Source organism: Manacus candei, unplaced genomic scaffold (assembly GCF_025592945.1).
Source record: "Manacus candei isolate 608988 ecotype Guabito, Panama unplaced genomic scaffold, ASM2559294v1 h1tg000057l, whole genome shotgun sequence".
NCBI classification, from domain to species: domain Eukaryota; kingdom Metazoa; phylum Chordata; class Aves; order Passeriformes; family Pipridae; genus Manacus; species Manacus candei.
The window spans coordinates 6,188,975-6,216,796 of record NW_026138105.1 but is presented as its reverse complement, the minus strand read 5'-3'; the positions used below and the strand labels follow the sequence as shown (position 1 = coordinate 6,216,796).

Genomic DNA, 27,822 nt, shown 5'->3' with positions numbered 1-27,822 from the left:
TATTTTTGCACAGATTCTCTGTTTGTTTACATATATACTGTGGTATATAGTGAAGTCAGTGATTTTTCTTTTCCTTTTTCTCCTTACACTGTTCTGTCTTTAAAATATTTATGCAGCAATTTGTCTGAAATGCCCAGGGGATATTGTTTGTTTGTTTTACTACAGCATGATAACTAATCCTTCCAAGATTATTGTTTAAATTCTTTTTTCCTTTCTTGTGATATCTTAAGTAGAGAATTACAGTGGGTTAAGAAATCAGATATGCTTTGCTGCACTGAGGAAATATTGTCTGTAGGTCTTAGATATACAAATATTGTTTAGCCATGCTCTGTGTGTCATACTAGATGGTACAAAACGCAGGATCAACATAAATGGAGTCCTTCAGAAGGGAGCAATGCTGTTAAATAACATTCCCTGTGGGGGAATGGCTTTGGACTCCTGTTAAAGCCAGCCTTTGAAATCTTATATCAATAAAATATTGCCATGGCAGGGAAGGTCAGTTTATGAAATGAGTACAAAAACTTGTATTCTCTTTACTTTAACAGCAAGGGTAATTTCTACCAGTTGGCACAGGATTCATTTCCTGTAACAGAAAGCAGGATTTCCTAAATTTGTTTCCTGTGCACGCTGCCATTTAGAAGTCTTGAAGTATCTTTATTCAGATATCGGTTACAGCCTTGGGGCTCTGCGAGCCAGTTGTCAGTTGTGGCCATACAGTAACTAACAGGGGAAATGAAATAGATATAATCTGATCAGAGATAAGAGTGCCTGAGATTCCTGGGCAAACAGTCTTTAACCCTGACAACCCTCCACAGCTGCCAGGACATGAAAGGGTGCACGGATCAATTGGTCTCTGCCTGCTGTCTGCCTGCCCAGGCAGCCCTAAATGGGGCTCTGCAGAGCAACTCATGGCACGCAAGGATCAATTTGTCTCTTTAGAATGAAATTTATTAGTCGATATCCACTTCAGTGGTGGCTTGGGTAATTTAATTGTCGGAAAGAGCAAAGTTTGGGGATGGTGTGCTGAGCTGCTGGAGCTGCTCTGCTTTGTAATGCTCAGATCAGTATCGGGCTTGGCCTGGATGGAGCTGGAAAATCCAGGCGTGTGGTCACTTTATTGATTTCCCTCCTCAGTGAGCACGTTTGGTGTAGATGTTTGAGGGCCTTCAAGCCTCAGTCTAAGCTCTTAACGTATTTTTGCATGTTGGATGTTTCTCATCTTTTCACTGTGGCTTGAGAGCAGCACCTCTAGTTATCTGTTTGTACAACACAGAATAAACCTCCTCTGTCTCACATGGAGCCAGGACATGCTCCCTGTCCCAGGTGCCTGGACTCTGCCAGAAGAGCTGTCGGTGCTTCTGTTGCCATTGTTTTTTCCACTGGTGCCACTGCACTTCCTAAAGGCCAGGCCCATTGTATTCCCTGTTGAGTGGAGACAGTAATGTCAATGCTTTTAGTACATCTGATGGGAACACTTCAAAATGACATCACTGTCTCTCTCAGTAGTTATTCATTAAGTACTGTAGAGGCTGGGAAGTGGCACGTTCATGGGGTCAACCCCCAGCCCCCGTGGTTCACCTGGAGGTGAGACAGGACCCACGCCTGCTCAGGAGCAGCATGGAAAAAGGGGATTTCTTTTATTCTTCTTCCCCTCCCACTGAGGTACCGTTTCAGGGCCATGCCCAGTTCCTGGTGCTCTGCAGTCAATTAGTTTGAAGTGTGTCCTGGGCATGATGTAGCATCTCTGACTGCTCATCCGTTTGGTCCTCTGTACAAGACTTTTCTTTCTGGAGGTTTAAAGCTTCCTGATGTAGGATTTAAATGAGATGCTGGCAGGGAAGGAGGGAGGAGGTGTCTGTAAAAAGGAGGTGCTGAACTGGGAGCAGAGATTCGTGTCTCTAGGCATTTGCAGCTTACCCACATGGACAAATCAACAGCCAGTGCTGGTCAGACTGAACATCACATAACACTGTGTTGTGAGCAATTCTCAATAATTATTTATTAACCAAAGTATTAGAAACCCAAGCTCCATCTCTGCTCTGGGAGACTGTTAGGAGGATTATCTAACTGCACACTTTAATGCACTGAGGATGGCTTGAAGAGACGTTTTCAAAGATAAGCTTGAAAAAGCCTTTGATTTGTAATCTTTGAGTAAGCCTGCAAAAACTTGCTAATATTAAACCAAATATTGATTCAAATTGACTTAAAGGTCTTTCAAGGCAAAGCCAACTCAACCACTTTTTGAGTTTTATTTTAATCTGACAATTTAAGACTACTTTATGAAACCAAAAGTTTATTCTAAGTTTTCTTTTATGCCTAATTTTGAATGAAAGGGATCTGAGTTCACAAAAGATTCTCCAGTTAGACCTAACTGGTCAATTCTTTTAACAAGATCTAGACCCAATATAAGAATTTACAGGTTCTACTTTTATTTGTATCTCACGTTTGTGATTTCCCAAAATAAATTTCATTTTTTTCCAAGGTATTTGTGGTCACTTAAAGGCAGAACCTGAAAGGCATAAGGTATAATTAATCTTCAAGTCAGTGGCAACGATGTCCCCAGTGCTCTTCTGCCTTTGAAAATGTCACTGTAAAACACTTCCAGTATTTCATGTCTGTTTAGAGAAAGTATCCCTTGATCCTTTCTGGAGGCCAGTGATATATGGGCTCGTGTCAGCTGCTGCTCCCATCTGTTACTGCCCAGACAGCTTCTAGAGTTAAGTCTCAGCAAGCTCAGTCTTAGATGGATGTGTCAGCTGAGGTGGGGATTCTGAGGGGATTGTCAGGGAAGCAAAATAAAGGCTTTGGTCTTCTGTCCTGACTCAGCTGCAGTGTTGTGAAAGCTAGGAAAGAATTCAGTGCTGTAGGTCCTTAAATACTGGAAGCTGCAATCAAAATTATACCCACCTAAGTTCAATTAAATGACTTCTGGTGTGTGCCTTGAAAAATCTGGGGTTGATTTAGGGTTTTTTTGTTTGGTTTGTTTTGTTTTTCAGTATTTTTAATGTTTAGGGAGAAAGGCTCTGCTAAGAAGTGTCTGAGCCTGCCTTCAGCTGCCTTGCTGATCACTACAGAGCTTGAAAGGTGTTGATGAACTGTTACTACTGAACAGATAGATAATAACAGAGCTCATTTTGTTTGCTTGCTTTTTGAATATGAATTTTTAATGGGCTGCATTAGTGTTTCTAGCTTTGATATTTTAAATCCAGGGTGAATTCATTGGTTTGAATTCCTGATTTCATAAACAGCAAGCTGGGACATAGCACTTTCAAAAAGCAAGTGTTTTTAAAGACATTCACCAAACGTGGCCAAGGAGGTTTGGGTACCACAGGGCTGGGCAGAGGGTCCCTGTGCCTGCCCTTGTTCCTTTGGAACAGAATCCCAAAATCATTTAGGTTGGAAAAGACCTCCCAGACCATGGAGTCCAACCTGTGCCTGATCCCCACCTTGTCACCCAACCCAGAGCACTGAGTGCCATGTCCATTCATTCCTTGGACACCTCCAGGGATGGGCACTCCAGCACCTCCCTGGGCAGCCCCTTCCAATGCCTGACCACCCTTTCCATGAAGAAATTCCTCCTCATGTCCAATTGAACATGGCAGTCGAAGGGTGATCACCTCTTGCTGAGGGTCTAGGACAGCCTGGCAGCTGAACCAGACAGGAACTGGGCTGCCCAAACCACGAAAATACTGTTAGTAAGCCTGTAAATCATGGAAAACCACTAGGAAGAGGCATAGAGGAGCACCTGTATTTATCAACAGATCTATTTGATAGCACCATTAATGACTAATGAATTCTCTGCACCCCCCCCCCCCCACTATCCCTTCCCCTCATGGTGGGCTCTGGGTGCCCTCACCGTGTCCTCCTCCCCTCAGGTGGCCCTGGTACAGTGGACCGAGAGCGTGGGCTTGACGCTGGTGGGCAGAGACCAGTCCTCCGTGCAGCTGAGGACCCCGGGTGGCCACATCCTGAACTTCACCATCCTCCAGATCTTCCCCTTCACCTACGAGAGCAAGCGCATGGGCATCATCGTCCGGGTGAGCTCCGTGTCCTGCGGGATCTCCCGTCAGTCACAGAATCACAGGATGGGTCAGGCTGGAAGGGACCACAGGGGGGCATCTGGTCCAACCTCCCTGCTCAAACAGGGTTTTATCCCAGAGCAAATGGCATGGGATTGTGTTCAGATGGTTCTGGAATATCTCCGGTGAGGGAGGCTCCGCACTGTCACTGGGCAAAACATGAAGGGAAACACATCAAACATCTGTGTCCATGCCACTGTCGTGCTGGCAGAGCTGAGAGGGTTGTGGGATGGACTGGGGCTGTGAATGGACCCTGGTCACAAGTGCCTTCCCCCCTCAGGGTCAGCCAGGAGCCAAGCAGGATCACGGGTCCAGCTTACACTGCATCCCCAGAGCATTGTGGGGTACAACAAGGAATGATGGAGAAGGCAGCAGGTGGGAAGGAGGGAGGGGATTCTCAACTGATGCCACAACAACTTCAAGATATCGTTAGTGGTTTTGTGAATCTGCTCCCCAGATCTCTGCCAGCCATGAAAAGTCCTCTGAGAGCCTGTAGAAGTACAGCACCACGGGAGGAAGCACTTGGAGCTGCAGGGAGCTGTGGAGATGATTTTTGGTGTGAGCTGTTGGACAGAGCCCACAGCCAGGCTGAGCACACAGTGTCACGAGCAGGGCTTGGAAACAGCTGAGTTAAGGTGAAAGGGAGCAGTTGTGCAAGTACCTCAATCAGCAGCAGGCACTGCACACGCTGAATACATGCCCAGCTGAAATCATACACGACTGTGGCTTTAGATAAAATCTAGTATAAGATCAGAGCCTCAGAGAAAAAAAAATACCTTAAAAACAAAGAACAACGACAAAGTGTGCCTAAAAAGAGTTGTCACCATTATCGTTGCTAGTTTTTAATATTGACTCTCTAGCACTATGTTGGTAAGATAAACCCCACTGTGGTAAGGCACTGCTGTTTGCCTGTGGAGCAAACAAGTTGAAGCAATCTGAATATTTCTTTTGGAGATAATTAAAACATCCTTGTTATTTGTTTTACTGAGAGTACAGACAGATAATTGGTACCAGGAATCTAAAACATGAATATGAAACCTATAATCCAGGGCAAGACTGGATTTTTTGGTATCACTCCGTGGGCTCTGCAGCTTTCTTATTTAGGGTGGGGAGAATAGTGAGGGTTTTTTTTATTTTATTTTTTTTTTTATTTTTTCCCTCCCCTATTCACTTTGCAGTAAAACTGGGTTACACTTTGTTTATTTGGAGTATCTGGAAACAGGTTGTAAAAATTTCCTCTGCCTGAAATTTTCTCATCTAAGTGGAAGACAGTCCTCTTTTTTTTTTTTTTTGCCTTTTGGATTTGAAGCTTATTCCTTTTAAATTATCTATTGTCCACCTTCTCCCCCATTAGGAAGAAATTCTCCAGTTTGTATTTCTGTATTTAGGATATTTCTGCTGGCAAAACCAGCAAAACTTCCACTTGTGGTCAGTGGGAGCAATATCAGGCCCAGATCCTGACTGTAAATACTTTTAAAGAAGCATTGGTCTCTCTCTGTTGTGCTTGTTAATGGAGTGTCTTTATTTTGTAGCTATTCAGCTGCTCTAAGCCACTAAAATCAGCTCCTTCTCTACCCTGTGCAGAGTTAGGGTTGAATAGATATTGGCTGCCTGGGTATTACTTTGCCATGTTCCTGTGTATTCCAAAATAAGATTTTCAATCAGGGTTTTCACTTTCATTTAAAAAAAATAATTTATAAGTAGTTGTCAAGTAAAATTTACTTTGTTTAAACTTATATGTGTGCATGTTTAGGTGCTCGTTTGGTTTTGATCCACAACTTTCAAAGTGTTTACCTCTTCAGTGTATCTTCTAAAACTCTGCTACTTGTTTAAAAAAACAAAAATAAGGGGAGGGAAAGTAGCTGAAGTATCCAGAAGAAAAAACACAGAGTGATGAGGCAGGAAGGGAAATGAAGCTGCACTCACCATCGTAGTGACTAGAATCCAAATGGTAAAGTTTTCTGCTCAGCTATGCAGGTATTGCCCATTCTTATAAGCTGCAGTTTTTTTGGCTGTTGAGAGCCCTTGTGATCCCATTGCCAGGCTTCCTGTACAACCTGGGGATGGAGTTTCAGCAAGTGATTCCTGTGCCCAGCCCAGCAATGCTGTTCCTGCAGTCCCTGGCAGGCACCCGTCTCCCCTGTGCATCCCGTCTGCTCTGGCTCCTATGAAAAGATCCCCTTCAACATATAACTTTTAGGAAATAGAGTAATAGTTAATATTGAAAGCAAGTAGCAGATGTTGCCTGGTTTGGGGTATGTTTTTCAATATCTACTTGTTTCCTTGTGATCAGCTGTCATTTCTGTACCTGATTATTTCAGTTCTAAGAAGTCCTGTTTAACTCAAGCAGCTTCTTCATCATTCTGTGCACTGACTTATCTTCCTCTTTGAAGAAGGCCTGTTTGTTTGACCACAATATTTTCCATTCTTCTTTTTCTTTGCATTTTTTTCCCCTTACCCCTGTGGAATGATCTTTGTTGTACAGCAAAGATAGTGCTATTGTCATATCTGGAATTGAAAGAAGCCTTTGAACTGTGGCCAGAGTCAGACCACGGTGGAAAAAGATGCTTCTCCAAAACAATATAACTGGCAAAACTCTGAGTAGATTTATAGTGTGATCTTGCCATAATATGAGAACGCACTAACCTCCTACTGAACTCAGGGAGAGGAAATGACTAATGCAAGGAGATAGCTGATACAGTATTTATATTGGACAAAAAATCTAAACTATCCTAAGCCAGTTCTGCAGCACGGGAAGTGGAGTCTTTATTCAGTTTCCTACAGAGATGTTGTTAGACACTCTTTAATCAAATAATTTCATAGATAAACCTTTACCTTTGGCTACTGCCAAAAGCGTTGTGTTTTATTTAAGCAGATTCTACTTGTTTTGGTAGAGTGACACCTTTTCCTCTGGGGATGTGGGATGTGTGTCTGTCGGTATATGAAGGCTGGATGTTTCAGGACCTTGAAAACCATGGTTAGGATTAATTATAAGAATCTTCCTTGTGACTATCTCTGTGAGCTTGGCAAAAATGGTCAGTAAAGAAGTTTCGTTATCCTTGGCTACTTCTTAATTTGCCCAGCAAAGATACTCCCTTTCTTTGCAGGTTTAGTTTCCACATCGGGTGCTGCTTTTATTTTTTCCCTGTGGATATAAACTCTATTTTGCCACAGGACATGAGGCTTTTATTTGCTGACTCAAACTATTTGAGTATGAGCACCTCCACCACTAGTTTCTGTAATGATGGAACAAACTGACCCATCTATTAGTGAGAGATTGAAGTGTCTGCAATTCTTTCCTTTCATTTCTTTTATTTCTGAAGTACTTTGCCCCCTTCATTCACAGCTGTCTATTGCAGACCTTTCTGGGCTTTTTGGTTTTGCGTGTTCACTTTGTTGCCTTCCTATGGCTGGTGGCTATCTTGGTTTACAGAGCAGTTTGTTCCTTACTCATTGTTTTGTCTCCTTTGAGGAAATTGCCAGCGTTTCCATTAGCTTGTAATACTAATGCCTGTGGCCTCCTTAGGTATCTGCCTGGTTAGAAGGGATTTTTAAATTTGTGGTAATGTAAATATGCATTGCTTGCAGCCTATAAATTGCTTGTATCAGATAAGGCTGGCAGCAACCTGACCTTTCTGTGGCAAGCAGAAGCTTTAATTTTGCTTATACCATGTAATGTAACAGAGGGGGTAAATTAGAGTGATTTTTGCTCTGTTAAGCTTCATGCATCTGTTTTATTGTTTCAGGTGAGCATGAAATACATTTTCAAGGTGAGGGCTAGAGGTTATTCTGAGGGCACACAGTCAGGATTGAGAGGTGTCTGTGTGGAGATGCCGTGTGGCTGATTAAAAAGCTGATCCTCCTTGTCTAAACATTAATTCCTGCTGCAAGTAACTGATTTGGAATTGAATAAGCATCTCCTTTTAGCCCCTAGACAAGATGCTGAGCCAGGTGGACCTCCAACCTGACCCAGTACAGACATTTCTGTGACTGTTGTGCTGAGAACTCATCATTAACTTGCGGAGACCCCTCCAAATCTGCCAGTACTGGCCCAGCTTAGACTGTTCTGTTTCTCATCTGCAGGATGAATCTACAGGAGAGATCACCTTCTATATGAAGGGGGCAGATGTGGTGATGGCTGGAATTGTGCAGTACAACGACTGGCTGGAAGAGGAGGTACAGGGCTGTCCCTCCTGTGCTTGGGGGGTTCCTCATGCGGGGGTTTTTCTCCTTCCAGAAAAACACTTGACAAAGCCTGCTAAAATATCTGTAAGCCAGAAGGTCACTGATCTTGGCAATTCATTGGATTAACCTTCAGCCAAATATATATGTAATAACAAGAAAGTCAAGTGGCAAGTTCAGCATATTTAGTGCAGAATAAGTCCTGTAAATAAAATGGGTTTAGCTCAAAAACTGATTGACACTCACTGAATTTATCTTGGACTTGATTCTGTGTTTGGATCTATTTTAGACTGAAAGGTCTAATTTCAAAACTACATTTGGCATCTTGGTACTGGGACATGTTTGTCGGGTTAGTAGTAATGGTAGCACAAAGTTCATAGAATCACAGAATGGTTTGGGTTGGAAGAGACCATAAAGCCCATGTCATTCCAACCCCCTGCCATGGGCAGGGACACCTTCCACTAGACCAGGTTGCTCCAAACCCCATCCAACCTGACCTTGAGCACTTCCAGGGATGGGGCATCCTAACGGTAGCTTCGATTGCTGATTTTCTGGTGTTCACAGAAATAATAATTATTTTAAAAGAGTTGATGGCCAAAGATGTGAAGTCTGCAAATCGCAGGCTTTTGTCCTTTTACTTAAGAGACAGAGACAGTTAAATCAATGGGATTGTTTTTGCCACCCTGGTATAGCAGAGAGGACATTTTTCTTTCTGATCACTGGCATAGGTTACAAACCATTGCAGATCTCTTTTTTTTTCTCGGGTTTATCATGCACTTTATCAGACATTATAGACTCACTCAAGTTGCTCAAATGGGATGGTTATTTTCTTAACCTGCTATCTTACATTGGCATCTCCACATTGCTGTGCATAAATCATCTTACTGGAGGTGGAGTTTCTGGTTTACAATGTGATCCTTCTTTCCAGTGTGGTAACATGGCTCGGGAAGGCCTGAGGGTTCTTGTTGTAGCCAAGAAGTCTCTGACAGAAGAGCAGTATCAGGACTTTGAAGTAAGTTTTTATTTGTTTTTTTTTTCCCCCCTGTGTTTTTAAACAATCACTGAAGTGATTCTCACAGAGCTCTTGTGATAATGCTGCCTCTCATCTCCCTCCTGCTTCTGCTAGAATTGTCATTCGTCAATGTCTTGATGTTCTTTTAATCAAAGTTGCTTTTTAAGTGATATGTATAAAACTTGGATCCCAGCCAGGACCCTCCAAAGCAGTTCCTGAATCCTGTCTTCTAATCTCTTGTGGTTATAAATTCTGCAATCGTTAATAATTTGTTAGACAAGTAGTGTTTGTATTGGGAAATGTGTTGGCTTTTAATTTCCATTTTTGTATTCTGACAGCCAGGGGAACTACTAACAGCCTGAATATAACCCATTCAGGCTTCATGGAAACACAGGCTTCATGCATGGGTTTGCTAGATGGGTCTCTACACACAGCACTTGACTTGCTTACTCCAGGCAGGAGAATGTAAAGGAGAACTGTTTATTTAAATGCAGAGATGTGATAGTGGAAATGCTTAGGATTCTCAGCTGCCATCATTTGTAGATGTGTTAGTTGCAGAACCTTGGTTAGACCTGTGGTGTGAGGGAGTTGCTTCCAGGATTTCTGCAGGTGCCACTCCAGCAGCTGCTGTGCCTTTGTGTGCTCAAGGCCATGCTGTGCACCTGAAGGAACACGGGGACAAAATGGTAACAACGCCCTGAAGTATTTCCCACCTTATGCTGTAACACACACCTCGTGTTCACCAGCCCTCACAGGTGGCATCTCTGCATCATAGAATGGCCTGGGTTGGAAGGCACCTTAAAGACCATCTCATTCCAACACCCTGGCATGGGCAGGGACACCTCTCCCTAGACCAGGTTGAATGCCTGTTATCAGAGGGAGGTTCAGTGGTTGACCCTCGTGCTGGTTAGCCCAGTTTGCCACAAAAGCAGAGGCTGACTGTGGCTGTGCCTGCTCTGCCCTCAGGCCCGGTACATCCAGGCGAAGCTGAGCGTGCACGACCGGTCCCTGAAGGTGGCCACGGTCATCGAGAGCCTGGAGATGGAGATGGAGCTGCTGTGTCTCACCGGGGTGGAGGATCAGCTGCAGGCCGATGTCAGACCCACGCTGGAGACGCTGAGAAATGCTGGCATTAAGGTCTGCCTAACCCAGTGTTCCTGCTAGCAGGAATGCTTAGACCCTCTGGAGGACATGGCACTGTCCTACAGACGGTAAATAAGGGGAGTCTGGGGGCCCTGTCAAGGTGAACACTTCACCAGATGCCCTTTGTGATGGGGCTGGGTGATATGTTTTAAACATCACTTTGGGAACAGAACGTACTGGAAGTAGTAAATGTTGCCTGAACACATGAAAGCGTGCCACCTCTTGTACTTTTCTTCCCCTAACATGCTCTGGCTCCTCCTGCACAGACAGGGAATATGAAGGCAGGAGGGTGGGGGACTACAGGAGACTTTTGGGCAATTCCTTCTTTCAGGTAGTTGCATGAAAAAAGGCAGGTTTGGATGTGTTTGGTCTGTGGTGCTGGGGTTGGAGCTGTGAATATCCACATTTTCAGTAGCCACTAGAGGGGAGTCTGAGCCAAGAGAATCAAGGATTGGATTTTTTTTTCCTAGCTTTCTGAGCTCTGGCATCTCAGACACCTAGAGCCTGAGCTATGCTCAGTGGTGAGGGAGCTGCTGTGCTGCCTATCTAGTTTCTCTCTCTGAAAACTTATCAGTCAGATCCCAGACTACAAGAGGGGAAAAAAAGGATTAAACATTAAGATTTGGGCAAGAAAAGTAGGTTCCGATTGGGGTTTCTCTGCTTTAAGTAGCAAAGTGAGCAAAAAATCTCGAGCCATGCTGTGAATCGAAAGCAGGGCTGTGTGTTTGGGATTTAGGTAGGAAGTGGAATTCAAAGCTTGGGACAGACTTACAAAAGTGCTTTCTGTTTGGAACCATCCCTGTAAATAGCAGGGACTTCAGCAGAGGAGTGAGACCAGAGGAATTGGACAGAGTTCCTTAGTGACACTGTGGGTTTATCCCCCCACAGTGTAGTCCTGGACCGTCATTCCAAAGTGTTTTCCTTTCCTCACTGTGGCTGTTGGGGTGTGGAACATGTGTCATCACACCGTGAGCACAGCACTGCTGAGCACTCCTTGCACTGGAATGTTCATCAGGGCCTTGCACGCGAGAAATAAATCAAGAGTGAGGGGGGTCTTGCAATTCATGACAGGGACCATCTTGTTAAGATCAGATCCCTTTCCAACCTCAAATTATATTAAGCAAGTCTTTGTGTGTTTTTTATTTTGGTTTTTTTTTCTCGAAGTTTTTTTTCTCATTAAATATTATTGAGCAGTGTCTTGAAAGGTTAAAAACTAGTTGAAAAAAACCAAAACAAACTGATGCATTTACACTGTTGAAGGAATTCCCAGCCAGATTATAACACAGTATTGCTGCTGATATTGCATTCTAATTCCCCCCCCCTTGACCAGCACAAAATAAAAGGAGCAGTGTATATTTAAAAAAAAAAAAAAAAAAAAAAACACACCTAAAAAAACCCCAAACCTCAAGTAACTTAGTGTGTTCCAGCCATACACATCAGCAGTGAGCTAATCCCAGTTGCATCATCCACATTTCAGGCAGGGCCAGGATAGGTCTTTCTGCAGCAGGGCCCGCTCGAGAAATGGCTGGGGAGGGACACGTTAACACACACATACACATTTTTTTAGCTTGTATTTTGTGGGTTTATCAGCAGAATCTTGAAATATTGCAGGTGGGAAAAATGTTATACATAGTTTGTAACTTCCTTTGCGGTTCAGCCTCTTTAAAAGCTTTGCTTTCTTTCATGTGTGAGAATTTTCTTGTGTGTTTTAAGATGGGGGTTTTTTAGGAGAATAATTTGTATGTGTATTTAAACAGTCCTTTCATATACCTGAACTGGCAAGTGGTACTTGTAGATGCCCTGCAGACGTGGTTGTTCAGTTTGTATCTAATGCATTAAATATTTGGGTTTTAGGTGTGGATGCTGACAGGGGATAAGTTAGAGACAGCCACGTGTACAGCCAAGAATGCACATTTGGTGACACGGACACAGGACATCCATATATTCAGACTAGTGAGTAACACCCATGTACCCCTCTCACAAGACTTGTTTGGGGCCCGAACTTGGGACAGGAGGAATGCTGAGATCACAACTGTTTTCCAGCAGGATGTTTTTATTCTTCTGACCCGGTTTTCTATCCCCCGAGTTTTTGTTTCTCTGACGGTGTGCTCTGACTCCCTCAGTGTGCTGCCTGTCCTGTCCACGTTACTTTTGCTCCCTCCGAGACTTGTTGGTTTTTTTTCACCCCAATGAGGCAAACCTTCCCCAGTTCCCATCCTTCTCCCCAGGTGACCAACCGTGGGGAAGCCCACCTGGAGCTGAACGCCTTCCGCAGGAAACACGACTGCGCCCTCGTGATCTCGGGGGACTCCCTGGAGGTAGGCTCCGAACCGGGAACAGCCCCAGAGCCCTGTGGCTGGAGGAAACCTTCCTGCACAGCCATCAGTGACGCCTCTGGTCTCTAAATTAGGTGTGTCTGAAGTACTACGAGTACGAGTTCATGGAGCTGGCCTGCCAGTGCCCCGCCGTCGTGTGCTGCCGCTGCGCCCCGACACAGAAGGCCCAGATCGTGCGGCTGCTCCAGGAGAGGACTGGAAAACTCACCTGTGCAGTAGGTAAGGGACTGGTTTGGGAGCACTGGCCATGTAGGATGATGTCTGCTATGTCTTGGTGTGGCCTCACCTTGAATGTTGTGGCAGTTTCGGGCACTGCAATATAAGGAAGATATGAAGCCATTAGAGAGTGTCCAGAGGAGCACAACGAAGATGGGAAGGGCCTTGGGGCCTCATGAGGAGCGACTGAGGGCACTTGGTGTGTTCAGCTGGAGAAGAGGAGACTGAGGGGAGACCTCATTGCAGTTCCAACTTCCATGGGAGGGGAAGAGAAGGGGCAGGCACTGATCTCTGCTCTGTGGGGACCAGGGACAGGACCCCAGGGAATGGCATGGAGTTGTCAGGGGAGATTAGGGTGGATATTAGAAAAAGGATCTTCCCCCAGAGGGTGGTTGGGCACTGAACAGGCTCCCCAGGGCAGTGGGCACAGCCCCAAGGCTGCCAGAGCTCAAGAAGCATTTGGATGATTCCTCTCAGGCACATGGTGTGACTCTTGGGGATGGTCCTGTGCAGGGCTGAGGGATCATGAAGGGATCAAGGATCATTGTGGATCCCTTCCGACTCAGCATATTCTGTGATTCTTTTGAGTGAACAGTCCCATATCACCTGGAAATGCTGGTTTAGGGAGCAGTGTTTTTGTGGGATGATTGCGAAGATGAAGTTTTTCATATGGAAACTTCAATGACCGACTACTCATGAATATTTCTTGTGGTATCTTTGTAAAACAGAGCTTGAACTTGACCAGGTAAAGTGCCACTGTTAATCTGTGAGCTTTATTTCAGCACTGTAGGTATAATGGTACACCTACAAGTTAGATTAATTGATCAGTGACCTGTGGGTCTGTTAAAACAATTAAGAACTGAAATTCCTGATTTTTTATTTAAAATCCTACTTTTGTGGATAGGGTTCAATGTTCCTTGTAATAATGTAGTCTGGTGCAGATGCCTTTGGTGGGATTGCAAGTTGCCCTTGTTGCTTAACTCCCAGTGTTGTTTGTGCTCTGTCCTGCAGGTGATGGAGGGAATGATGTTAGCATGATTCAGGAGGCTGACTGTGGGGTTGGAGTTGAAGGAAAGGTGAGATTACCTCATGTTTAATAAGAATTCCTATGGCTGGTTTGCAAGTAACTCTTAAATGAATCCTCAGAAATCTGTGCAAGAAAGTGCTCAAGCTCCCACAAGAATAATTGTCAGAACAATAGCCTTACCATGAAAAATAATTTGGCTGTAAAGGAGACTACTGTGTAAGGCAGTTCAAATTCATTATTTGGTTCTTGGCAGAATCCCTGCATTTGGGCCACCATGGTTACTTTTTGGGTTTTTAATCATGCCTAGATACTCCAAATGCTGTAGTTATAATTACACTGATAGCATATACCCTACACATACAATTAAAACCTGTTTAGGATACAAACTCTGGGTTAGAACTCTGGCTCCCGCATGCGGAGCTGCCTGGAGCGACGGGAGAGGATTTGGCGGCAGCGACAGACTCTGCAGTGAGCCAAAACATTCACACTGAGTGAACTTTTGAGACTGAAAATTTGTGTTCAGAACTAACTCAGTATCAGTGTCACGTTAACATACATGTTGTGAGTCATAATCCAGAGGGTTGCTTAAAATTGGAGGCCAGGGTTCAAATGGGAATTCTCATAGTTTTGCTTTTCGCTTAAAAACCACGGTGGAAGGCAGAAGTGCTGAGGTAATACTCTCCCTCACCTAATGTATTGCAAATATTCTTGGAAATTCTGTCAATAACTAAATAATAATACAGTATTGCTGTGTTTCCAGTAATGAAATGATCTCACTGTGCTTTTACTTGCTGTTGTTCACAGGAAGGAAAGCAGGCATCACTCGCAGCAGATTTCTCTATCACTCAGTTTAAACATCTGGGTCGTTTGCTGATGGTGCACGGAAGGAACAGCTACAAGAGGTCTGCAGCCCTCAGTCAGTTTGTGATCCACAGGAGTCTGTGCATCAGCACAATGCAGGTGAATGGACTGCCATGAGGGTTTTTCCAAAGAAGGGATGAAAAAAGCCAGATCCTAAAGTAAAGGTCCGGTGTGTTTCATTTTGGATGGACCTATTTGTCCTGAAAATTTTCATGAGTTGGAACTCAGATTGTTACTTTGGTATGAAAACACATGAGAAACTTCCTAGTGTTGGACAAATATCAGCAACTTCTCCAAAACTGGACAAACAATATTCTACCTTAGAAAACACTGGTGTGTGCAGAGTGTCATCGCTGTTGTTTGGTAGTGCTTGGAAATGCTCAAAATCAGAAGCAGGGAAATGCTCTCAAGGCTTCTGCTGAGTAAGTGCATTTGTTTTCCAGGTGTGTTTTAACTTTGGTCTCTCACTGTTTGAAGGCCTTAGTTTTGATTTGGAATTCACACCTGTGCAGAGCCTCACTGCAACAAAAATGCGATTGCCAGTTGGCAGGGAGAGTTGAAAGAGATTTTAAAGAGTTCATGAGCCAAATTCTGTTCTTAGCTGTGGTGACTTGAGTGGAAGTTACAGTTAAGGACAGAGGTTACTCTTTGGAAGGTGCTATTTCCACACCACAATGCACTGATACATTCCTTAAAAATTCTAAGTATTTTTTTGAGTGAATTACCTGATATGTTGGAGAATCTGGTTCTGCCCTCTTCCCTTTTTAGGATAGGGAAGAGGATGCACAGAGACAGACAGTTCAAACTCAGAGGACAGTGTAGCTAAAAAAAAAAAGAACAGAAAACAAACCTGTAACTTCTGCCAAAAAAAAATAAAAATCTTGAATTCTTTGGAGTTTTGTATTAATGAGTGTTCACCCTTTTTTACATTGAGAAAGTATCATCCAGGCATAAATAAGGATGCACCTGTCCTTCACAGCATCTGGATGGCTTTGATTGAACCAGTGGACTTTGGAGGAAACTCTTTATGTTCTTTTCTGTGGAATTACATTACAAGAAGATTTCTAGAACAGCTCTCCAGTGTTTGCTGTTCAATATAACTTCCATCCAAGATTTGCCTAGGAATAAAAAGGGTTGGCATTACATTAGTCTGTCTTACTTTCAGGAATTTGGAGAACCCACTGCAAGTATGTTCCAGTTTGAACAGAGAGTATTTTTAAGCTGTTACTTTTACTGCAATATCTTAGTACTTAAAAATCTCTTTTCTTTTCTAGGCTGTTTTCTCATCAGTATTTTACTTTGCTTCAGTTCCTCTCTACCAAGGCTTCCTCATCATTGGGTAAGAGTTCACTTTTTTACTAATAGCGAGGAAACCTGTGCACAGTGAGTAGATTTGGGCTAATTAACATTGTCCCTCTTCACTCTGTGTTTCCCTGCACCACTCCAGGAGATGGATGTGATCCTTGTCCCCTCTCTGCTCCTCTGCTCTGAGCAAATGCAGTGCAGACATTTGTAGAAACCTTTCCAAAAGGTGGTTTGTCACATTTGGAACATTTGAAGCAACCCATTCTCCAGGATCTGTTCCCTGGATCCTAGTAAAATGCAGAGGAACAATTGTTATGGTGTGGTGCCTGCACAGCAGTGAGAGCCAGGGTCCAGCTCCTGACAGTGTCAGAAAGAGGGACAACCCAACCTCTTCAGCAGGAGGAGACAGTTCCTGTCTAAAATATGGGGTTGCAGGTGTAATCTCAGTATGACTTTTTATACTTCTGAGTACTTAATTAAAAAAAAAAAAAAGGCAAATTCATCATGTTTGGCTTCTGAGGCAAACAGAATCAAACTTGAACAGAGCAGGTTTTGGGGTGGGGACAGGTCTGTCCTTGCCTCCATTAATAACCCAGTAACACCAGTTGCATCACTTGAAGCAATTACCTGTGTGAGTGTTCCTGATCAAAAGTCACTCAAAAAGCCAATCCTGCAGCTTTGCCCTACATGCAAAACCCCGGTGTGTTCCCTTTGCAAGTTTTTATAATATCTACATTATTTGGCACCTAAAGACTGGCATTTTTGTTTGCTCATCTACACCTGAGATAATTTACTTGTCTTCTACCTTCTTCCCAGGTACTCTACAATTTACACAATGTTTCCAGTGTTTTCTCTTGTCCTGGACAAGGATGTTAAATCTGAAGTTGCAATGTTGTACCCAGAGCTCTACAAAGATCTGCTTAAGGTGGGGGAGACTCTTGTTTGTCTGTTTTGGCTTAAGGCAAGGTCCCCATCTTGATTTGAAACTCTCTAAATGTGTAAAGTCAAATATATTGTCAAGAAATCCAGAACTTCATCGGGCATTTTCAAGCAAAATTGTTTTAAAGGCAAATTTGAATTAATAGATAGAACCAGATTTCCTGGCAGATACTTATTGAATGCTACATGAAATGCAATTTATTAAAAACGGCTGGGGAGGTAGAAGTTCCATTCTGTGGGAAATTCTAAGGATTAAATATTACCACTTTCTTCCAAAATAAAGGGAAAAGAGAAATTGTCAGGGATTTGGAGCTATCCTGAAGCCAGAAAAAGGAATGAGGGGAAGGGATATGCTCATTTGATTGAGGGGGGGGTTTCTATAGAGGTTCCTCCATAGAAATTTACCTTGAGGATGATCTAAAGGCACTTAAAGCTTTGCTTGCTGTGCCATTTTTGTAACTTTAGCATCAAAGTCATGTCCTTCTCCTTAGACAAAGAAAAGTTAATTTGATGTTTACCATAGAAATATCAGGCAGGTAAACCTTGTCTTAGTTTCCTTTTTATTTTTTATTCTTCCTCCCTGGAAAATGTTCTGAATAACTGGGGTATGCAGCCTGGGAACATCTTTCTTAATTGAAGGAAAGGGTGGACTGAGTCTTCAACATATCCTTTCCCTCAAGGATTTCTGTTAAACAGATACTCTCAGAAGCAAAGCCTGTTTTTCCAGCAACCTCAATAAGTCTCCATCTGGTTTCACTTGTATGTTGTCTCTTATGTCATAAACCACTAATTCTTCAGCCATCCTTAGGCCTGGTCTAAACATAGGAGTTTTTTGTACTGGTATAGCTGTGTTGGCTGGAGATGCTTTTTAAAAAACCTATCTGCCTTCAATATGATGGTGATTTGTGTGTGTCTAGAAAAATAATATCAATATATTCACATATATGTCTGTACACACATCTTATATTTCACAGTACAGTGACTAAACTCCTGAGACATCTTTGCACTGAATTAACTGTGTGTGCAGTGAGGATGGGGCTGTGCTGTGTGAGCAGTTGAGTTCCTTAGTCCCAGGTCTCCTTCGTGCACTCGCAAAAATGAGAATAAAGAGAGAGTAACTCAAGGCTGGTTGATTTGTTTTATTTATTTATTTCTCCCCCAAATCATCTTCAAATTCTGTTTTATTAATTTCTGAGTTGATCTGTAAGTGACTGTTCATAAAAGAAAACCCCAATGGAGCTTTGTCTTCTTTTCCCCCCCAGGGACGACCGTTGTCATACAAAACATTTTTAATATGGGTCTTAATAAGCATCTATCAAGGTAAGAAATTAACTCCTGCTTGTGCCTTGAGATGTTTTAATGTATCTGGATATCTAATTTTTGGTATTGCAGGAAGTTAAGTAAGGCATGAAGTGAATTTCACAAATATCCTTGTGATAATGATTATTTTTTTTTTTTGTCTCAGAAAGTGTTGGTAGTGTTACTAAAGGAAGAAATTATCTAAAATCTAATATTGGCAGCAGTTTGTCAATCCTGTTCTAGACAGAGATGTAGAAGTTCAAACCATCATTGGAACCACCATCCTTTGCAATTTTGTGCAAGTTCCTTTCAGTGCTGTCATTGCTCCAGCTGTAAAGTAGAGCTTATGGCTCTCCCCTTCTTTTGAAAAAACTCAATTCCATAGATTTTGTCAAATCTAGAGATTTTGCAGGTTATTGACAACATGCAAAATACAGCATTTGTAGCTTCTGATTTTACTCAAAACCTGTTTAATGGAAGTGGCAATAGTTCTGGTTGCTTCACAACCATCTGTACTGAAGGGTTAGAGTAGAGCTCAGGTTCTTGATCATATCCCATACACTCTAGTTAGGCTGCTAAAGCAGTTAAGTAAATGCCTTAATTAAAGTGCATGCATTTTCCAAAAGTGAGTGTAGTAATGGGGTTATATGTCTAAGAAGGTCTTTTCTTTAATTTTTTCTTTTTTTTTTTGTAAAGTAACCTCAAACTCAAATACTTTCTGAAAGTGTCAATCAGGGAATTGTGGAAAACATGTCAATAACATGGAGCTAAAAGCTAAAATGGCAATATTTCTTGTTTTCCAAAACTCCTTTCTCAACAGGAGTCAGAACAATGGGTCAAAATAAGCAGATAATTGTTATGGATTTAATTGATATTGTCCTCCTCAGCAGGGAGTGAATCCAAGAATATAAAATCTCTGCTGGCTTTATTTTCTGAAATCTATCACAGTGCAGTCCCTCAACAGGGATCATGGTCTCCTGGTGCTGAATAACAGTGGCAAAGCTACGGCATTGATAGAACAGTCACAAGTGGTGGACAGCTAAAGCCAGAGGGTGATGCATGGAGAGAAAGATTCCTCCTTGAGCTAAGACCACTATCTGGTTACAGTGTTTGGTTAAAGTGACTTCACTTGTGAAGTGCTTGATAACCAGAAAACAGCAGGCCAAACAATTGAGCTGGTTGCTAGCAGAGATGAGCCTGACCAAAAACTTGAGCAGTCCTAAATTTTGGAAAGTTCACAGCTGGATTTGAACTTTGTGGCTCGAGCTCTAGTCACTCGCAGGTTTTCCCTTCCCCGTGTGATGGATGTTGGTGTGGATTACTCATGCTGCTAACATGAGTTATTTGTGCAGGTGGCCATGCAGGGCTGTGAGTGTTCCAGAATGGGAGCACGAACAATGCCTCATTAACAGAGCTTTCATGTGTGCTCCTTTTGGGGGGGAAGTGTAAAGGGGAGAGATCTTGGTCCGAGCAGCACAAAGAGAGGCTCACTTGTATCCAGTGAGCTTTTCAGCACCTAGCTTACATCTTGGCACTGAGGCAATGCAGTAGGTTTTAGAAGAATTTGATATATTTTAGCTTCTGAGTAGTGACCAACTGCTTTTCTGGGAGGATAGAGTTTCCTGATGTTAGAGATCTCCAGCTGCCAAAGCAGAGTGTATTAATTTCCTATCTACATATGTCTATGAATATGAGAGACTGACATAAAAGTTTTGGTACCTCTGCTGTAACTTTTCCCTGTCTTCTCATCAGTTCTTTCTCCTAAATAGTAACTGATTTGTTGTCATTACATTCATCAGGTTTCATGAAAAACACTCTCAAGATATGATTATGTTTCAGCATTTCCAAGACCTAACAGTGGGGTTTAGAGCTTAGCCTGGTGTTCGACTCAAATCCTGAAATGTTCCCTTCCCTTGCAGGTAGCATCATCATGTATGGAGCACTGCTCCTCTTTGAATCCGAGTTTGTCCACATTGTTGCCATTTCCTTCACGTCCTTGATTCTCACTGAGTTACTGATGGTGGCCCTGACGATCCAGACGTGGCACTGGCTCATGATAGTGGCTGAGCTGCTCAGTCTCTCCTGCTACATAGCTTCCCTGGTCTTCTTACACGAGTTTATTGGTAAGCTTAATGGCTTCCCTCTGCTCAGGTCATGGTCTGGGTAGGAACAGAACTGTGAAGAGCTGAATTGAGCAACAGGTTGTTGATGGAGCCAACAAATAGGTACAATGATAGTGGTACTACAATAAGTTCTGTGTGATTTGACTACAATGAGTTCTGTGTGATTTGAAGGCACTTGGAAGACATTGTATGGTTTCTTTCCATAGCAAAATGCTAGGGGAGGTAAAGGTGGTCAGCAGACTGCTGCCCAGCAAATCTCATCCATCCTTTGAGCTCCACCACATATCAGCTGTCTCATGTACCAGTGATCTTTATTTCCATTGGGGAACTGAATTTGAGGTTACAGATTGAAGCCTCTGCTGTTGGATTGAAAGATTTAGTCTTTTAAACTGTGTGAAAAAGCTGCCTCCTAAAATGTACCTTCTTTAACCTGTTAATTAGGGCCCTTCTCTTATGGGTTTGGTTGTTGTTGATTTTTTAGTTGTCTGAAACAGAGCTGATCCTTTTCCCTGGCTAGAGGAAAAAAGGTGAGGAATTCCAGATTCTCCCAATAACTGTCTAGTTGCAAATATCAGACCCACAGAGCTTGTTCCAGTGTTCCTTCAGGAACCACGAGATGTCACTACTTCTTCCATAAAGCTCTTCCCTAACTCTGAAGGCAACCAGCATAACTTCCCAATGGGCTGGATTTGCCTCTCTTGGATTTGGTTATACCACCTCCATTTTGAACGAGGCTTTGGCTATTTTTGCAGAGATTCTGAGGTTTTCTGAGTCAAGAGGTGTGTTTGCTGGGCTACCAGCCAAGTAGCAGAGGGCAACTCCCAGACAAGGAGTCCTTAGCACTGCCAGGAGATGGATGGGCCTGTTTCAGGTGGAGTATGTGAGGGTAGTTACCTGTGAGGAGTCACATCCCTTTCAGCCCTTTGCAGCCTCTGCACTTCATGTTTCTGCATCTTTTGTGGAAAACAAGGGCAGGAGGGTGAGGAACCAGATATCGTGTGAGCTTTGAACTTGAGTGTGGAGGTGAGGCATTTTTGAGAAAAATCAGAATGGCCTGAGTTGGAAGGGATGTTAAAGATTATCTAGTTCCAACCCTCTGCCACAGGCAGAAATAAGTGTTGGTAGATCCTTTTCTGTACCTCTTCCCAGCATGAACTTCCCATCTTGGCTGACTTTGTGCTCTTTTCCTTACACAGATGTTTACTTCATTGCGACTTTGTCATTCTTGTGGAAGGTCACCGTCATCACTCTGGTGAGCTGCCTTCCCCTCTACGTCCTCAAGTACCTGAGGAGAAGGTTTTCTCCCCCAAGCTACTCGAAGCTTACATCCTAGGGCTGCTCTCCCTGCACACCAGAGACAGACATTGCCCATGGCTGAGAGACAAAACCCTGTAGTTGTTCCTATAACGAGTCCATCCGATATTTGCATCTGGATCGTGTGGTAATCTCTGTTACCTGCTGCTTTATTGAAAAAGACTCCACAACTGCCATGAACAGAAACCTGACAATAAAAGGGAGTGTTCTGAGAGTGGAGGCACTTGTTAGTTCATCCAGTTCTTGTCACTTTTGTTCCACTTAACTGGGGTCAAATGCATGTAACTGAGATGGCGATGGGTTTCTCTTGCATGGTTAAAAGTCTGTGAAAGCTGCTAACTGACCTTGGGATTTACATTTGACAATTTTGAAGTGACTTTTTTCAAGTCTCTGTGCTGTTCTTTGCATTGTGTTACATTGTTTTATATTGTTTGTCTTTTTGATTTAAGTAGTTACATTCTTTTTACATCTTGGAAATCCCTTAATGTAGGTGATGCACTGTACTGCTGACAGCTGATCCCTGATTTATGGCATGCTGTTTCCAGAACGGGGCTCCAGCATGTCGGATCTACACACACATGAGAATCTGAGCCTGGTTGAGATTTTCCTTCAGTTGAAATGTGGTCACCCCAGTGATTTTGGAGGTATCCAGCCATTGATAAATGATAGTCCAAGATGAGGAAACTCAGTTTTGTTTAGCTTTTGTGCTTCCTGTTAAAAGGAGCTGGTGACATAATAGCTTTACTCTGTATTTATTTGTGTAGGGGAAAATTATCTAAACTAAAGCAAATCCTCTTTGGAACAGAAATTTGCAGTTGATCATACTTGAAATGTGTCGACAACGTGAGAAGAGACTTGTACTGTTCTGCAGACAATGTGGCAGACGTGTCTTGAATCCTTGGAGACTGAAAGGAGAGGTCACAGAGCTGCTACTCCTCACAGCTACACGAAATCTGTTTCCTGTTAGGGTGAAACTCTGAGGATGAGCTGCAAATAAGCTGAGCCACTCCTAGGTGGGTGTTGTTAATGACATACTCCCTGCAGAGAGGCAGTTTTTGGAACCTTGCACTTGCTTTGCTCTGGAAACCAAACTTGAATCACAGGAGTGGGTTCATACAAAGGCATTGGGCTCGTGTGCAGAGCAAATTCACGTATTTTTAATTTTCAGAAATTAAACTCAGTGAGTTCTGGTGTTATGATTAACTTTGGCCCACATTATAATATCATGAGGAGAGCAACACATGCTTGGGCTTCTCAGGAGAAGGACGGAGAGTTACAAGAACCTTTTAGGGTTGTGTTTATGCATCAGACATGGATGAGCTTTTAGTGGCAGCCATCCTCATCTAAAGGCTGTTTAGTCTGGGCTAAATTAGTTGCTTGCTGTCTTGTTCCCACATCATAAAAACCATGGCTGGAGCTGGCACTGCTTGGCGCCGTTGGGAGTCGGTTGCACAGGAGAGGCAGAGCCCAGAGCTGAGCTCCCCTCTCCAATCTCAAGGCACAGCCCAGAGGTCTCACTTCTCCAATCACAAGGAAACCCTTCCAGGTCAGGGCCACTGTGTTGCTGTGAGGTGCAGAAGCTCCCTGGTCATCTCTGTGCCATGTTGAACCTCTTTAAAGGGCTGCCAGCTTCTGCTGCCATTCCTACAGGCATTCACTGTCTCAAGCTGCACAGTGCTGCATTAAAAGGTCTGATGTGAAAATTGGTGGAAAATGGGAATGTTGTTCTAAAAGAGTCTGTGTTGGCCCATAGTGGTGTGTCTCAAATTTTCAGATCTAAGATAGCTGTGGCTTGTGTGGTTGATGTGTGGCAGTTGCTCCAGGGAATGTTTTGCACAACCTGACCTGCCTTCCTTGCTCTTAGCTCCTATGAGTAAATATCAAAGGGCAGGGGAAGCAAGTTCCAGAAGTTTTAGAAAAAATTGGATGTGTTTCATAATGCACGTGGCTTGGGGTGAGAGGAAGGTGCAAGTCTGTATGAGCTTGTTGTTTCATGTGGGGGAAACCCTCTTGATTTAGAAAAGTAGGTTTCAAAATCCTTCAGGAATAGGGACAGAGAACACTTTTTAACACACTGATTTTTCTTGTGTGCCAGTCTTCCAGTTAGGCTCTGGACTGAAGTCCTTATAGATAGCAACTTCAGAAACACCCTGCTGGCTAAGAAAAGCTAATTCTTGGTATTCACCTTTTCATAATATTTTGAAAATTTGCCCTTTTCCCTTCTCCTCTAATATCTTTATCTTAAAAGTAGTAATAATATACATTTCTACTTATTCGATTCTCAAGTTCAAGCCCTAGAAGTCCAGCATTCCCAGCGATTTGTGTTGTGGAGGAAAAGCAGTGCCTGAACAGCCCATCTAGGGGGAGTTGGGCCTTAACAGCCTTTTGTGAATTATCCCACTTTGCCAAAAAGATCCTTAACATTGTCTTTATTGTGACTTGCTACAGCTCCTGGGTAATGTCGGCCCTGCCGCTGTTCTGGAGTCCCCAGGCAGCATTTCACAGAATCACAAAACCACAGAATGGTTTGGGTTGGGAGGGACCTGAAAGCTCATCCAGTGCCACCCCCTGCCATGGGCAGGGACACCTTCCACTAGCCCAGGTTGCTCCAAGCCCTGTCCAACCTGGCCTTGGACACTTCCAGGGATGGGGCAGCCACAGCTTCTCTGGGCAGCCTGTGCCAGGGCCTCCCCACCCTCACAGGGAACAATTTCTTCCTAACATTCAGTCTAATTTAAGTAGGTTTAAGTACAAGAACCAAGAATTTCTTTTGGCCTAATGTGTGACTGAGCAGTCCAGTCCCTGTGGCTGTTGGTGAACACCCTCAGCACCCGTCGGTGTCGAGCCCTGTCCCTTCTCACGTGTGTTAGTGGTCAAACATCCTGCAGCAACAACAGTGCCATGCTACTGTGTGTAAATATTTGAGATGTGTATATGGTAGAATTCACTGTTTCCTGAAGTCAATACAGTTTACACTGAGTGGACCATATTTGCAAACTATTAGCTCACACCAAGAAAGGGAGTGAATTGTGATTTCATTTGTATTTATTGAATCATAACTTTAATAACACACATTTGGTGGAATTGATAATGATCCATAGCTGTGTTTTGGGGTGCAGATTATGTTCCTTTGCAGCTCGTGTTTTTGCACAAGGTTGTAAATCCAGGAAGTAATTGCTGTCTGGATACACACTGAATTTTTAAAAGCAATCAGAAAACTAAAACTGCCATCTAAGAAACAGCAGGAAAGAGGAATGCTTCTATTTTTCAAGTTTAGCACTTTATGTTTGCAATCTATTTCTCTTAAGTTATTTAAAAATGTTTTTAAAAGCAAAGTTTAATACGTATGTTCATATTTACTGTACATTGGAATAAATGGATTCTCTTCTGGAAATTTAATCTTTTCCTCTAGTAGGCTCATAATTTGTACTTTCTGAGAGTGAAGCATTGTTTTCTTTTTCTGTATAGTATCTGGTTTGTAGCCTTGGTGTTCTTACTATTCCTTTATTTGTCTGGTTTATGTAGCAGTTCATATCTAACTCTTGTGCTTTGGGACTGTGCTCCAGGTGATGCTGTAGGGTTGGGTGTGTGTCCCACCTTGTGCTCCTGCTTCCCATGGCTCCAGGTGATGCTGTAGGGTTGGGTGTGTGTCCCACCTTGTGCTCCTGCTTCCCTGCTGTAGGGAAGCCAGTGCTCTGTGCTGAGCTGCTGTGGTGGTAAATTAATGTGTAGGTTTTCTGACACAAACTGTTTTCTTCTTGCCTTTCTGCAATAATTCCACATGTCACAACCCTCTTCATCCCTTTTTTCCCCCTTTCTCTCTGCATTTGTTTTCTCCATAGAGCTGGTCCTGTTCATCTGTGCAAACATTCATTTCACTCAGCTTAAGGCACAATGGAAACACAACGTTCTTTATTCAACAGCAGCAGCTTAAATCTGTGCAGGGTCTTATCAGAAGTGGGCTGAGGAGTGATGAGTGACATCCCTGGTGTCCCCTTGGGGTTGAGAACTGTGTGCTGAGGGCTGTAGCTGTGGCTGGGCCAAATTGAGCAGCACCAAGGGTGTTTCTCTGTGGTCTCCTGAGCTCTCACAGTGAAACGCCGGGACAGCCTCCCTCGTCCTCTGTAGTTGCTGGGGGGAGTTTTGCTGTAGTTGAGCTGGGTTTGTCAGAGAGCCCCAGAGAGCCAGGTGTGTGAATCCCTAAAGCTGCTCTTTTGGCTTTAGCTGTTGAAGAAAGCTGCTGCAGCCTCTAATGCATCATAAATCCCTGGTTTACAAAGTAGTGCCCTGAACCAGGGATGGGGGCTCACTGTCCTGAGGTCTGTGCAGGGAACTGTTCCCATGGGATTGGGTTCATCTCCACAATTGCTGGGGCCAGTCCAGTGCCCACTTCAGCATGAGCTGGATGGGCTCTTTTATTTATTATTAGTTATTTATAAGTATTATACTTATTATATACTTATTTCATAAGTATTAAACTATGATTTGCATGAGATCCTGGGTTTCACAGCTTTGCCAATATGGTCCATTACTACTGCCTACGACAACTTGTGTACTTATATGCCTTTGAGAACATTTTTAATTGTTAAAATTGTTTAAAAAAATCAATGTTAAGTTAATTTAATTTTTAATGGGGAAATGGATTCTGGTGTCAAAATGGTATTTACTGTGATGCCGATGTTTTGTACCTGTCATCTAGTTAAACAACGTGTAAATACTCTTGAGTCAAGAGAAATATGAATGCCAATTATTTATTGTTCTGTGGAGTTATATGTTGCAGATGTGTAAGAACTTAAAAGGGAATGTTGTAAAACAAGGTGGAAAAATAAATTTTATGCAACTTCTTTACTTCATCCATGTATGATGCACCTGGTTAGCCGTGGCATGATCAGTCCCAGATGTGAGCAGATGGAATTGTCAGGATGTAGGGCAAGCTGCATTGTGGCCCTTTAATTTGTTTGTGTGAGAAATGCATATCCAAGGCACGAGCAGTGTTTTGTGCTGATCAATGTAGAGCTGATTCCTTAAATTCAGATTTCTAAGAGTCTTAAGAGGGTCGTTCCTGCTGGTACCCACTGCTGTGAGTTAGGAGAAAGTCTTTCATTTGAAACATAGATATTTGCAGCTCTTGGAACAGCAGTGATGCAATAGGAACAGCTATTTTTGGAATGTTCTCATCACTTGAATATTTGATTAAGTGACTGGCTCGACACAAGAGCAGTCCCAGGGCCAGGGCTGGCTGCCCCAACACGGGGTCAGAAATGGGGGAGAGGCAGGAGTTTAACATGGAATACTGTCCACTGGGGAAGTGTCCATAATGTTGATTATGAACACAGTACAACAGTTTTCTACCAAAAATGTGATAGAGCCATAAACACTTTAAAAAAAAAGAAAATTAAAAATGGAATTGGGTAAAGTAAATCTCTAACTTGGGAGACTATTTAATGAAAGCAGTGATAAACTCTCCCTCAGATCATTAAACATCTATAAAAGTGTTTATTTTAGATTCCATTGGACACAGATGCCCTTTTTCATGATTAACTTTTTTTTGTATAAAATAGTTAATGCAAATATTAAATAAACAATTTTTGTGATGTTTGCACACATCAAATGAATGGTGTAGACTCCAGAAATTACAGGAACAGACTTTGCTCCCAAGTGTTACCAATTTCCCACTCTAAATGGGTTACATAAGCCCTAGTTAGTGGTTCTTTTAATTTATGGATGGTTTCTTTTTAATGGTGAAATGTGTAATTAAAAAAAGCTAGAAATAGTTTTTCTAAACTCACTCTGGAAGGGGAAGGAGAATTTCAGCAATTTTTTTTTTTTCACCCAAACATTACATAATAGTAGAAATGTCAAAGATTTCCGTGGGGCTTCATTTCATTCTTCATGTGGCTGTGGTCATACAAGAAGTTTGAACGCTGCAGGGGTTGGCAGATTTTTGGAAGAGCACGCATCCTGGGATAAGTTTTCAGCCTAGGCT

General features: G+C 42.9%; 1 protein-coding gene across 1 annotated transcript in view; it reads left to right on the top strand.

The window, feature by feature from the left end:
- ATP9A (ATPase phospholipid transporting 9A (putative)) overlaps positions 1–26,689 on the top strand; it is a 56,080-nt gene extending 29,391 nt beyond the window's left edge. The window contains exons 15-28 of the mRNA XM_051802729.1: positions 3,876–4,037; positions 8,163–8,255; positions 9,190–9,273; positions 10,240–10,410; positions 12,271–12,369; positions 12,645–12,734; positions 12,827–12,971; positions 13,980–14,044; positions 14,800–14,955; positions 16,131–16,195; positions 16,978–17,086; positions 18,363–18,420; positions 20,319–20,522; positions 21,719–26,689. Of these exons, the coding sequence (XP_051658689.1) occupies positions 3,876–4,037; positions 8,163–8,255; positions 9,190–9,273; positions 10,240–10,410; positions 12,271–12,369; positions 12,645–12,734; positions 12,827–12,971; positions 13,980–14,044; positions 14,800–14,955; positions 16,131–16,195; positions 16,978–17,086; positions 18,363–18,420; positions 20,319–20,522; positions 21,719–21,855 (1,638 nt within the window). The 3' untranslated portion in view covers positions 21,856–26,689. The remainder of the gene's footprint in view (positions 1–3,875; positions 4,038–8,162; positions 8,256–9,189; positions 9,274–10,239; positions 10,411–12,270; positions 12,370–12,644; positions 12,735–12,826; positions 12,972–13,979; positions 14,045–14,799; positions 14,956–16,130; positions 16,196–16,977; positions 17,087–18,362; positions 18,421–20,318; positions 20,523–21,718) is intronic.
- The last annotated feature ends 1,133 nt before the right edge of the window (positions 26,690–27,822 follow it).